A 14,270-nucleotide genomic window follows, 5' to 3' on the forward strand; every position below is an offset into this window, starting at 1 on the left:
TCCAAAATGTAACCCAACAAGCCCCATCTCTGGTGGAACCCCTCACTTGTCCCACTCAGAGCAAATTTCACTTTCTCCAAATGCAGGAACTCCATTAGAACCCCCAGTTACACCGAGGAACGGGTGGGAAGCTGACCTCCACCCCAACAGAACCCGTCTGTAAGTTATCAATGAGGCGAAGGCTAAAACATCTGCCCCCATCCAGCAGGTCTGTCAGGGGACCCGGCTTCAATTCCACGCGGAGAATCTCAGACATGGTGCTGAAAAATGACCCCCAATGTTTCTCCATTTTCAGGCAGGACCAGAACATATGAACATGATTGGCTGGGCTCCTCCCACACTACTCGCAACTACCCTCCACCTCCTCAAACAGCCGGCTCACCCTTGCTTTAAGTGTGCCCTATACATCACTTTGAGCTGAATTAACCCCAGCCTAATACACGAGATTGAAGTATTGACCCTTTCACAGCATTTCGCACCATAATCCTTCTTCCAGCCAATCCCCAACTGTTCCTCCCAGTTGGCCTTAATCCTTTCCATGGATTCCTCAATCTCCTCCATAGTCCTGCTGTAGATCATTGGAACAACTCCAAACCCCCCACTGACAGCGCCTTTTCCAACCATGAGGAGGACGGTGCCACCAGGAAGCTTGGGAAAACCTTTCCTGCAAGATTCCACACCTGCAGATACTTAAAGCCTCCTCACGCTGGAGCCCATTCTTCACCACCAACTCCTCCAAACTTGCAAATCACCCCTCCAGAAACAGATCCTTCATCTCTTTTACCTCTTTCTACCCCCATCCCTGGAACCTCGCATCCATCCTCCCTGGCTCGAACCCATGATTCACTCTTACCAGCATCACCCTGAACCCTGCCCTCAACATTAAGTGCTGCCGAAACTGCCCCCAAATATTCAGCACGGCTACCACTGCAGGGTCACCCGAATACTTGCCCAGGGTGAAAACTAGCAGCGTCGTTGTGAGCACCGCAATCCCTATCCTTTACAAGAACCCTCCTCCATCCGCACTCACAAAGCTTCCGTCTCCCTACCTTCTCCGCCCAGTAATAGCGCAACATGTTTGGGAGGTCCAAGCCCCCCCGACTGCTGCCCCTTTTGGAGCACCACCTTCCTTGTCCATGCTACCCTCCCTGCCCATACAAATGATGCGAACAGCCTGTCCACCCCTCGAAAGAATGACTTTGGCAAAAAGTCCGGCAGACACTGGAACAAAAACAGTAACCGTGGCAAAATATTCATTTTTACTGCCAGCACCCAGCCATCCAATGATGAAAGGAGACTTTCCCATATCCCCAAATCTTCCTTCACCCTCTCCATCAGGCTCGTGAAATTTATCTTACGGTGTCGCACCCAGTCCTGTGCCACCTGCACCACAAAATACCTAAAGTGAGTTGTTGCTACCCGAAATGGCAAACGTTCCAGTCCCACCCCTACACCTTCTCCTTCACTTGAAAATTGGGAAAACAGATGATCACAGCTCTCGGTGGTTCATTCCTTCTCAGTTTCGGCTGTAGCGACCGGTGGGCCCTGTACAATTCATATGGGAAGAATCCTTACCCCATCAACTTCGCGAGCACATCGACAAAATATTCTGGAGGCCTCCGGCCCTCCACCCCCTCAAGCAAACCCATGATCCTCAGATTATGATTTGTGACCTGTTCACCAGGTCTTCTTCCTTGGCTGTCAGCCTCCTATTGATCTCTGCCACCCTCCGCATCTCCTCACTCATCGAGGTGAGCTGGCCGCTGTGCCGCAACAATGTCTCCTCCACCCCCCTTCTCTTTCTCCCCCTGCTCCTGTACCACTATCAAAGTTCTCACCAACTCCTCTCTTATTGGGGCAAGGGTCTCACCTACCCACTCCTTAAACAAAGTCATCATCTCCGTACGATGCCTTTCAAAAGGCTTTGAAAACAACCGCACGAACACTCCAGCCATCACTTCAGCCATCTTCTCTACCATGATGGGTGCAGCCTCCACCTACATGTCGCAATCAGAAGTCAATAGTGGATGTTTTTCAATTGTGTTTCACGTTCTGTTCGCAGTTCAAATATAGGGGGCTGGATTCACTGAAAATGAGGCTAGGTGTTGACGCCGTCATGAAAACCCTGGAGTTTCACGACGGTGTCATCGGGCCCCCAGGTTGAGCTACTCAACTGCCAACAGAGGCTAGCACGGGTGGAACGAGAAGCGTCCGAGATCCGTCATTGACACGACGCCTCACTCTCCAACACCCCGCACTCACAGCGTCGAAGCTAGATGGCCGCCAGAAGAGCAGCTCCGCGATTTAGGGATGGCGAGTTGCAGACCCTCCTGGATGTCGTGGAGGTGAGGAGGCTGATACTGTATCCCGGGTCGGAGGTCGGCAGGCGCCGTTGTTCGGCGTGCCTGGGCGGAGGTGGCAGCCGCCGTCAGCGCCGTCGGGGTGGTGACCCGGACTGCAGACCAGTGCAGGAAGAAGCTGCACAACCTCCTCAGGGCAGCCAGAGTGAGCACCCAGCAATGATCCCCGGGCACCAACTACCCTCCCCTCCACACACATGTGACTGCCAACCCCTCCCCCCCCCCGGGGGACGGTCCCACCCCCACACTGACCCACAAGGCTGACCCCACACATGCCAGCCGCTATAAGACCATAAGACCATAAGACATAGGAGTGGAAGTAAGGCCATTCGGCCCATCGAGTCCACTCCACCATTCAATCATGGCTGATGGGCATTTCAACTCCACCTACCAGCATTCTCCCCGTAGCCCTTAATTCCTCGCGACATCAAGAATTTATCTATCTCTGCCTTGAAGCCATTTAGCGTCCCGGCCTCCACTGCACTCCGCGGCAATGAATTCCACAGGCCCACCACTCTCTGGCTGAAGAAATGTCTCCGCATTTCTGTTCTGAATTTACCCCCTCTAATTCTAAGGCTGTGCCCACGGGTCCTCGTCTCCTCGCCTAACAGAAACAGTTTCTTTGCGTCCACCCTTTCTAAGCCATTTATTATCTTGTAAGTTTCTATTAGATCTCCCCTTAACCTTCTAAACTCCAATGAATACAATCCCAGGATCCTCAGCCGTTCATCATATGTTAGACCCGCCATTCCAGGGATCATCCGTGTGAATCTCCGCTGGACACGCTCCAGTGCCAGTATGTCCTTCCTGAGATGTGGGGCCCAAAACTGGACACAGTACTCCAAATGGGGCCTAACCAGAGCCTTATAAAGGCTCAGTAGCACATCGCTGCTTTTATATTCCAACCCTCTTGAGATAAATGACAACATTGCATTCGCTTTCTTAATCACAGATTCAATCTGCATGTTTACCTTTAGGGAATCCTAAAGGTAATGGCTTTGGCTATGGCCATGTGCCCTGTGCACCAGTGCCATCAGAGACCCAATCCCTGGGCTGCATGCGTGGACCGTCTGACTCTGGTGCTGTTTGCATTTGCCACCTCGTCCCAGGGAAAATCCATGCATAACCGCCGGGAGCGGGAGAAGACCGGACGGGGACCACCAGAACTGCGTCCCCTCACCGTGTCCGAGCAGAGGGCAATGGACATTGTTGGTGGGCCGGAGGAGAGGGAGGTCACCGTCACGGAGGTCGGAGGCACGCCAGCAAGTGAGACCTCCCATGCCTGGTTACGGCTCCTTATGACACATGTGTGCCCAGCCCAACCGCGCAAACACCCCTCACTCCTCACCTCAACCGCCCTCACCCTACACCCCCTTCACCACCTCCCGCCTCACCCCCGTCCGGCTGTCTAACCATACATGATGTCTGGTGTCTTCCAGGACCAGCCAGAGATGTGCCCGGGCAATCCGGGGCTCCCCGCCCCCAGCAAGTGTCAGGGCTGGTGACCCCAGGAACTCCAGAACCGATGGGGAGGGCAGCCAGAACACCAGCCCTGTGCCCAAGACAAGCCAGGACACCATAACCCAGGGGACAGACACGCAGGACACCCCGACCAGGGGACCAGCACACAGGGGACAGACGCACAGCACACCACGACCCAGGAGACGTACACACAGGGGACAGACACGCAGGACACCCCGGCCAGGGGACCAGCACACAGGGGACAGACACGCAGGACACCCCGTCCAGGGGACCAGCACACAGGGGACAGACACGCACGACACCCCGACCAGGGGACCAGCACACAGGGGACAGACACCCCGGCCAGGGGACCAGCACACAGGAGACAGACGCACAGCTCACCACGACCCAGGAGACGTACACACAGGGGACAGACATACAGTACAACACGACACAGGAGATCCAGGACCCCGGGTCTGATGATGACATTGACTTTCCGGCACTGCTATGTCCTCCAGCATCTCAGAGACTATCACCTCGGTTGGGCAATTTAGTGAGGAGGTTCCTAGGACACTCACTGGTGAGCACCACACAGCCGTGCCAGTACAGCAGGTGGAGGTAAGAGCAGCCGAGGGCTGGACGGCTAGAGGGCAGCCCGGCCCCAGGAACCAGCTGCCGCCCAGACTGGTCCCAGGCTCCTGGAAGATCCAGGCCACCCATAGTTCCGGTGCAGCCAGAGACTCAAGGAGCAGAGGAGGGGGGTGACAGCCGGCTTCCAGCATCTGCAGATGCAGATGGAGGAGTCCAACCACCTGCAGGAGCAGAGAGTGGTGCCGGTCATGCGTGCCATCCAGGCCAAAACCACACGGGTGGTATCCGTGGTTGAAATGAAAAATGAAATGAAATGAAAATCGCTTATTGTCACGAGTAGGCTTCAATGAAGTTACTGTGAAAAGCCCCTAGTCGCCACATTCCAGCGCCTGTCCGGGGAGGCAGGTACGGGGAGGCAATGGGGGCGACGGTGTCAGACATGGGTCAGGTTTTGCAAGGCTTGAGGCATTCCGTGTAGGCGGGGGCCGGGGCCCAGGACATGACTGCCCTCTCATTGGCAGCCCTGGGCCAGAGCCAGCTGCAGACGGCAGTGGCGCGACTCAGCGTGGCTCAGTCCCAGCAGGCCATGGCTGAGAGTGTCAATGCCATTGCGCAGGTGCTGGCCGGCATCGCACAGTCCCAGAGGGAGGTGGCACTGTCCCAGAGGGAGATGGCACAGTCCCATCCATGTGCTGTATGGCCGCTAACATTCAGACCTTGGTCGATACCAGAGCGGGCATCCAGCACTGGCAGCGGCAGGTGGCGGGGGGGGCCTCGGAGGATGGCTCTGTTCGCACCCCCATCCCATGGGGAAGCCCGGGGGCCATTGGGCACTCCGAGGGAGGAGGGGCTGATGGGGTCCATGCCGGTGACTCCTGCAGGGGAGGTGCTGGAACACTGCAGCACCTCGGACTCCCCCTCCCCCTCCTATCCCTGGTGCATTTGGTGGGCAGCGGGCAGAACAAGTCAGTACAACGCCACCCGGGATGTCCGAGGAGCAGACTAGCCCATCCAGGCCGGGCCGCCCCAAGAGATGTGCGCCAACGGGGACCCTCGTCGCAGGGCAGGAGTCTCAGCAGGCTGCCACCACTGCAGCAGTACCATCTGGAGAACCACCCAGGTGTAGTGTCAGGGACCGTAAAGCCAGAAAGCTAGACACCAGTTAAGTTGGCACGGCTGCAGGGCACAGTTTAGTTATAGGGGCTAGGGCACAGGCTGCATATTGTTCACAATAAACACCTGTTAACACCCATGAAAGCTGCCTCCGTGCTCCGTCTAATGGGTGTAGGAGTGGGGAGGTCAGTGCTGGCCACTGGGAGTGGGGGCCAGTAGCCAGGTGAGGCCCAGTGGGTGCACCACATCACTCCCCACCACCACCACCCCGACCTTCCCCATCACCCCATCCCCAGCTATTCGACAGGGCCATGTGATGGACTGGCCAGCTCGCATGCAGGGATCGTTCAGGTGGAATGTGTTACTGTGAGCATGAGTCAGACATTGTCTAACGATGTGGAGCATGGAGCTCATCGCAAAGCGAACTTTCATCATCCTCCATCCCATGTGCCGCAGGTATATATAATGGAGGGGGTGTACATAGAACATAGAACAGTACAGCACAGAACAGGCCCTTCGGCCCTCTATGTTGTGCCGAGCAATGGTCACCCTACTCAAACCCACGTATCCACCCTATACCCGTAACCCAACATGCCCCCCCCCCCCCCACCTTACTTATTAGGACACTACGGGCAATTTAGCATGGACAATCCACCTAACCCGCACATCTTTGGACTGTGGGAGGAAACCGGAGCACCCGGAGGAAACCCACGCATGCACGGGGAGGACGTGCAGACTCCGCACAGACAGTGACCCAGCCGGGAATCGAACCTGGAACACTGGAGCTGTGAAGCATTTATGCTAATGGTTCGGTGGTGTAGGAGGTGAGAGTGTTCTGTGGTGTGGGAGGTGAGTGTGTCTGGTGATGAGGGGGTCTGGTATTGTGATGTCCGTGCCCCTGCCGAGCAACCCTCCCACGCCCCCATTGGTGAAGCGTGCGTTGACTAAAGTGTCCCGTGCCCGATGGCAGAGTGCAGCCTCCTGTGCATGGCCATCCCCCATGACCCGCCCATTGTTCCCCTCACCCTCATCCTCCTCATCTGATGAGGCATGCCCTTGCCTCAATCCTCCTCCAGCACATCACCCCTCTTCTGGTCTATATTGTGGGGGATGCAGCAGACCACAACGATGCGGCCGACCCTCCTTGACTCATACTGGAGGGCACCTTCAGTTCGGTCCAGGCACCCTGGTCGCACAATGGGCATTATTGTAGCGGTGCTCCTCGTCGGACTGTGGCCTCCGTATAGGCGTCATCAGCCATGATCGCAACGGGTAAACCCCTGTCACCCAGCAACCAGCTCCGCAGCGATGGGGTATCCCTCGAACATGCCAGGGATGAATGATTGCACCAGCATGAACGAGTCATGCACACTGCCTGGGTACCGGGCGCAGACGTGCAAAATCATCATCTGGTGGTCACAGACCACATGAACGTTCATGGTGTGGTACCCCTTCCTGTTCGTGAACATCGGCCTGTCATCCGCTGGTGACCCGGGGCATCCTGGCGACGGCAGAGAAGCCCGCTGCTCGGGCATCTTGGTGGGCATGGTCCACAGGGAACTGTATGTACCTGTCCGCAAGGGCATACAGGGCGTTGGTCACAGCACCTGTGCACCGATGCCTGAGAGATGCAGGACAGGTCCCCAATTGCTGACTGGAACGACCCTGTGGCGTAGAAGTTCAGGGCGACCATCACCTTGATAGCCACCGGGAGAGGGCGTCCCCCCACCTCTCCCACATGGTGCCAGGTGTGCCATCATGTGGCAGATGTGTCCGACAATTTCCTGGCTCATCCTCAGTGTTCTCCTGCATGCCTGGTCCGGGTGTTCCTCAAAGGACATGCGGCGCCTGTACATGAGGGGCTTCATTGGGCGCCTCCTCGGCACTACCACAACATCCTCCCCCTCCACCTCCTCCTTGTCTTGTTCCTCCTCCTCCTCCTCCTCATCCCCCTTGTCCCGTTCCTCCTCCTTCTCCTCCTCGTCACGTCGGCCGGCCGACCCACCAGCCTCACCGTCTGCAACCTGCCCCTCTGCAGCCCGCTCCTCGGCTGCAGCCTCCTCCTCCTCTCTGAGCCGCCTGCGCTGACACTGCCACAGGGCTGCATGCAGAGCAGCGGCCCCTGCCACGGCAGCCAACATCGCTGGTTGGTTCCCAAACATTATGATCTGCAGGGGGTGAGGGGAGAAAATGTTACTATGGCGCATACACCCGTGCAGAACCAGGTGCCACGGGCTACATGGTCACCCCAGTTGGCACCGCACGCACCAGCCACACATGTCACCCACCCAGGCCCCGTTGGTGCCCCCGTGCCTGGCCACCTTTTGATGGCACTGCCCTCACTGGGGGCTGCCGTCGGTGTGGCCTTGTGTCATCTCCCCCGGTGGGTGCCGCAGGTTGAGTGGGGGGCCGGGGAGGGGGGTGGCACCCACCCATATAGCTGTTAACCCTGCGTTCAATCAGGGACCGGCGTGGGTGTCCAACATGATGGCTGCTGTAATGGCGTCGCTGTGTGGGCACCGCCCTATCATGTTGGAGGCTGTGACTGCTCGGCCTGTCCCCCCATCCCCTTCCACTCCCCTCCGTCAATCCTGGAAGGCCACCCCCCCCACTGCAGAAAGCACAGCCTGTGTCTGTTACGGGAGCCCATAGCCCCCCACGGCAATTCCTACCTCCTCCCGAAGCTGCCTCAGCCAGCACGCCGGCATTACGATTTGTTTATCGGTGGTGACAACCATGCCGTCGGGACTTTGGCCTATTCGGGCCGCAGAATCGCTCAGGCCCCAGAGAATCAGTCGTCGGGGCACTTAATGCGATTCTCTGGGCCGTGCGGCGGGCGCCGCGATTTCCCCGTGTTGGGGGGGGGGGGGTCATAGCCGATTTCGGCGTCGGAGCCTATTCTCCGCCCAATCACGTTTCGCGATTTCGGCGCGGAACTGCGGAGAATCCAGCCCAGGGTTGTCTGCAAAAATAGTGTTTAATCAAAAGTGTTTTAAGTATGTTTTTCTCAGTAAATATCTGGAAAGGTGAAATCTTGATTTAAGTCTGTTATTCTCAGTAAATGTCTGGAAAGGTGAAATCTTGATTTGTCATTCATTCCACGATTAACTAGAAGACCAGATTTTATAAAAATATCAGTTTCTATGGAGACCATAAATTCGCTCTTTTTCCCCACACTTTCTCTTTCTACTTTTTCCCTCCCTCTTTCCAACTTTTTTCTCTCATTCTCTCTTTTCCATTTTATCACTTTCACTCTCTTCCTTTTGCTCATTCTCTCTCTTGCGCTCTTACTCTTTCTCACTCTCTGACCCTTTCTCAACACCATCTTTCTCTCATTCCTTTCTTCAGAGATGAAGGGTATTTGTGAAATTGTAGCTAAAACCTTTGCTTGTTTTCAGGGGGATTGACCACAAAGCGGATTAGTAATTCCTGTGGTCCGTGCTCTGATCCGATATCCTTTAACTGTGGGAGTGTGGTCATCTCCCAGAGCAGCAATTGTTGTGACACTGATCGCTGTAATACACAGAGAGATACAGGTAAGGTTCCATTGTATCACAATTCAATTCATAGTCTGATAGATTAATCTGATAATGAGATTGCCCACCAATTTGTGCTGCACTTGAACAAAACCAACACTGCCAAGTTCCCTCCACACTGTCCCCATCAAACACTCCTAGGACAGGTACAACATTGGGTTAGATACAGAGTAAAGCTCTCTCTACACTACGCCCATCAAACACTCCCAGGACAGGTACAGCACAGGGTTAAATACAGAGTAAAGCTCCCTCTGCACTGTCCCCATCAAATATTTCCAGGAGAAGTACAGCTCGGGGTTAGATAGACAGTAAAAATCCTTCTACACTTTCCCCAACAAAAACTCCCAGGGCAAGGACAGCACAGATATAGATATAGAATAAAGCCCTCTCTTCACTATCTCCATCATATACTCTCAAGATAGGTATAGCACGGGACTAAATGCAGAGGAAGGCTTTCTCTGTCCTGAACATACACTCACTCCCGGGTCAGGTACAACATGGGTTTAGATACAGAGATACAGAGTGAAACTTCCCGGGTTCCAGGGCAGCATGGTGGCATAGTGGTTAGCACTGCTGCCTCACAACTCAAGGTACCCGGGTTCCATTCCGGCCTTGGGTGACTGTGTGGAGTTTGCACTTTCTCCCCGTGTCTGCGTGGGTTTCCTCCAGGTGCTGCAGTTTCCTCTCACAGTCTAAAGATATGCAGGTTATGTGGATTGGCCATGATAAATTGCTCCTTAGAGCCCAAAAAGGTTAGATGGGGTGACTGGGTTACGGGGATAGGGTGCAGGCGTGGGCTTAAGAATGGTGCTCTTTCCAAGGGCCGGTGCAGACACGATGGTCCGAATGGCCTCCTTCTGCACTGTCAATGTTATGATTCTATGATTCATGTATTCTGTCCCCATAAACACTTCCAGGACAGGTACAACAAGAGTTAGATGCAGAGAAAAACTCCTCCGCACAGTCCCCATCTAATACTCCCAGGACAGATACAGCACAGAGTTAGTTTCAGAGTAAAACTCCCTCGATATTGACCCCATCAAATACTTCCAGGACAGGTACAGCACAGAGTTAGATACAGAGTTAAGCTCCCTCGATGTTGGCCCCATCAAACTCTCCCAGGACAGATACAACACAGGGTTAGATACAGAGTAAAGCTCCCTCAACACTGTCCCCATCAAACACTCCCAGGGCAGGTACAGCACAGGGGTTAGATATAGAGCAAATCTCCCTCTACACTGTCCCCATAAAACACTCCCAGGACAGATACAGCACAGAATTAGTTTCAGAGTAAAGCTCCCTCTACACTGTCCCCATCTAACACTCCCAGGACAGATACAGCACAGAGTTAGATGCAGAGTAAACTACCTCTACCCTGTCCCTATCAAACACTCGCAGAACAGGTACAGAGTAAATCTCTGCCTACAGTTGATGTGTTAGACGGGTTGGTGTGACATTGACTGCAACTGGATGCAGGGAAGCTAGAAACAAACGTCTAACACATGATCCAACACGGTTTTATTTGAACTATGAACGGCTGTACATGTTCAGCTGCGGGTTGACACTTTACTAATCCTACTGACGACCTCTTACTGGTTCGACCAGACTTACTAGCTAAAACATGGCAATAATGTCCACTGACTTGTGCACTCTGACTGTCTCAGTGTCTGGGTCCCGAAAAAGAGCGGGAGTCTCAATGCCCTGTGAGCTTTATAGTGATGGTGTCTTGTCTGGTGATTGGTTGTTCTGTGTTGTGTGTTCATAGGTCATCCTATGTGTCAATCACTGCCTGCCTGCATCTCATTATATACATGAGTGGATATTATGACATCTCCCCCTTTTAAAAAAAAAAGTTATGAAACGTGAAGGTATATACATGCGTGACTATGTGCAAACGGTGAGTGAACGAACATATATACATGGGAAGGTGTCTATCGTGCAGATACAGAACAAAGTGAATGAAATCTACAAAAGTAAAGTCTATCGATTCAGCCTTTGAGGCGGGCGCAGAATTCTGATCGATCGCCGCAGAGGTGGAGCAGGAGACGCTGGCACTTGGACAGGCGGGATTGCTGGCATTGCGGCGATGTCGTGGACAGGCGGGGTTGCTGGCATTGCGGCGGTGTTGTGGACAGGCGGGATTGCTGGCATTGCGGCGGTGTCGTGGACAGGCGGGGTTGCTGGCATTGCGGCGGTGTCGTGGACAGGCGGGGTTGCTGGCATTGCGGCGGTGTCGTGGACAGGCGGGGTTGTTGGCATTGCGGCGGTGTCGTGGACAGGCGGGGTTGCTGGCATTGCGGCGGTGTCGTGGACAGGCGGGATTGTTGGCATTGCGGCGGTGTCGTGGACAGGCGGGGTTGCTGGCATTGCGGCGGTGTCGTGGACAGGCGGGGTTGCTGGCATTGCGGCGGTGTCGTGGACAGGCGGGGTTGCTGGCATTGCGGCGGTGTCGTGGACAGGCGGGGTTGCTGGCATTGCGGCGGTGTCGTGGACAGGCGGGGTTGCTGGCATTGCGGCGGTGTCGTGGACAGGCGGGATTGCTGGCATTGCGGCGGTGTCGTGGGCAGGCGGGGTTGCTGGCATTGCGGCGGTGTCGTGGACAGGCGGGGTTGCTGGCATTGCGGCGGTGTCGTGGACAGGCGGGGTTGCTGGCATTGCGGCGGTGTCGTGGACAGGCGGGGTTGCTGGCATTGCGGCGGTGTCGTGGACAGGCGGGGTTGCTGGCATTGCGGCGGTGTCGTGGACAGGCGGGGTTGCTGGCATTGCGGCGGTGTCGTGGACAGGCGGGGTTGCTGGCATTGCGGCGGTGTCGTGGACAGGCGGGGTTGCTGGCATTGCGGCGGTGTCGTGGACAGGCGGGGTTGCTGGCATTGCGGCGGTGTCGTTGACAGGCGGGGTTGCTGGCATTGCGGCGGTGTCGTGGACAGGCGGGGTTGCTGGCATTGCGGCGGTGTCGTGGACAGGCGGGGTTGCTGGCATTGCGGCGGTGTCGTGGACAGGCGGGGTTGCTGGCATTGCGGCGGGGTCATGGACAGGCGGGATTGCTGGCATTGCGGCGGTGTCGTGGACAGGCGGGGTTGCTGGCATTGCGGCGGTGTCGTGGACAGGTGGGATTGCTGGCATTGCGGCGGTGTCGTGGACAGGCGGGGTTGCTGGCATTGCGGCGGTGTCGTGGACAGGCGGGGTTGCTGGCATTGCGGCGGTGTCGTGGACAGGCGGGGTTGCTAGCATTGCGGCGGTGTCGTGGACAGGCGGGGTTGCTGGCATTGCGGCGGTGTCGTGGACAGGCGGGGTTGCTGGCATTGCGGCGGTGTCGTGGACAGGCGGGGTTGTTGGCATTGCGGCGGTGTCGTGGACAGGCGGGGTTGCTGGCATTGCAGCGGTGTCGTGGACAGGCGGGGTTGCTGGCATTGCGGCGGTGTCGTGGACAGGCGGGGTTGCTGGCATTGCGGCGGTGTCGTGGACAGGCGGGGTTGCTGGCATTGCGGCGGTGTCGTGGACAGGCGGGGTTGCTGGCATTGCGGCGGTGTCGTGGACAGGCGGGGTTGTTGGCATTGCGGCGGTGTCGTGGACAGGCGGGGTTGCTGGCATTGCGGCGGTGTCGTGGACAGGCGGGGTTGCTGGCATTGCGGCGGTGTCGTGGACAGGCGGGGTTGCTGGCATTGCGGCGGTGTCGTGTACATGGTGTGGACTCGCCGGAGCAGATTCAGGAGCTTTCAGCCACGAGCACCGAGCAGGGACGCCCTGTTACACCGAATGATCTCGAATCGTAAGGTTGCCTTGAATTCCTTGTGAGATAACCTTAGCCGACGTGATCCACTGGCAGCTATGGCATTGCCATTGTAGTCGAAGAGTTGGCAGGCTGGTGGAAGAATGCTTGGTCGGTCACGGATGCTGTCGAGATCTGACTGCGATATGAGGTTCACAGACGCGCCGGTGTCCAGTTTAAATCGGATGCGAGCCTGGTTGACTGTGAGGATAGCACACCACTCATCGTCGGGATCCACACTGAGGATCGAAAGGCGGGTTGCCGGTGCAGTGGTGACCAGCTCGCGTGTAGTTATTGTCATAATATATACCAATATATCATGGTGCAGACACAGACTGATGGACACGCACAGGGACCAATCAACATGTACAAACACCGCAGCCAATTACCAGTTAGAACACACACACTATAAAGGCAGAGGGCACCATGGTTCCTGCTCATTCTGGATGCTGCCTCTGAGTGTAACAAGAACTCATTCAGCCCAGCACAGACTCACAACACGTGCTGAGAGAATCAACTGGTTCGGACAAGGCTTCGGTCTCTAGTTTAAGTTAGCATTATTTAGACCCACAGTCAACGTGTGTTAGTTAGTTAGAAGTAGTTAATAAAATTGAGTTGAACCTTCATCTGTGTTGGAAGTGTCTGTTCATCTCTCAAGCCTACACTAGCCAACACTTCAGTTATGATGCCCACCCGATATGGAGATTCAAAGCAATCAGCATCGGGATCCGTTGGGCTGTCGGGATCAGTATCCTGCATGTCTTGTTGTACCAAACGGATACTTCTATGCCCTATCTGGGACCGCTGGCTGATAATCGGTGGAACAGACCTGCAGCAGGCCGCGTAATGGCCAGGCTTCTCAAACTGTAGGCATCGCCGTCCCTTGGCTGTACATTTTCGCTTTAAATGGGCGGAGCCACAATTTGGACATGTCATAACGCTGACGTCAGCGTGTTCCGTGCGCCAACGCGCATGCGCAGTGTGGTCGGCCGACGTACGCACCTGCGCATTAGGGTTGTCGGCCTCGTCGTCCACCCGGCTGTGGCGCGCATGCATCGGGACCTGGGAAAAGCATGCGAAACGGCCACTCTCCTTGATGCTCAAGCCTTGTATTTGTTCAATGGCCTGCACCCGTTCTGCCTCGTGGGAGGCCAGTTTTGCTGACCTCCCACGAGGCAGAACAGGTGTAGACCATTGAACAAATACAAGGCTTGAGCATCGAGGAGAGTGGCCGTTTCGCATTTTCCGCCGCCTTGATGTGGGAGTAACGATTCTTGGCATGCTCATGGACCACGCACATCTCAATCGCGACGGAGAGAGTTAGCTGTTTTATTTTAAGGAGCTGCTGCTGCAGGGAATCGGAGTGGACCCCGAAAACGAACTGATCCCGGATAATGGAATCAGCCGCTGAACCGTAATTGCATGACTGCGCTAGGATGC

The 14,270-nt window shown here is 55.8% G+C and overlaps 1 protein-coding gene across 3 annotated transcripts in view; it reads left to right on the plus strand.

Annotated features, from left to right (window-relative positions):
• The window catches only part of LOC119975206 (flocculation protein FLO11-like), an 88,980-nt gene that overhangs the window by 26,247 nt on the left and 48,463 nt on the right, over positions 1 to 14,270 (plus strand). For all 3 annotated transcript variants that reach the window (XM_038814821.1, XM_038814819.1, XM_038814820.1), the window contains exon 3: positions 8,924 to 9,061. In XM_038814821.1, coding sequence (XP_038670749.1) covers positions 8,924 to 9,061 — 138 coding nt within the window. The remainder of the gene's footprint in view (positions 1 to 8,923; positions 9,062 to 14,270) is intronic.

This window comes from Scyliorhinus canicula, chromosome 12 (genome assembly GCF_902713615.1).
Source record: "Scyliorhinus canicula chromosome 12, sScyCan1.1, whole genome shotgun sequence".
NCBI lineage: Eukaryota > Metazoa > Chordata > Chondrichthyes > Carcharhiniformes > Scyliorhinidae > Scyliorhinus > Scyliorhinus canicula.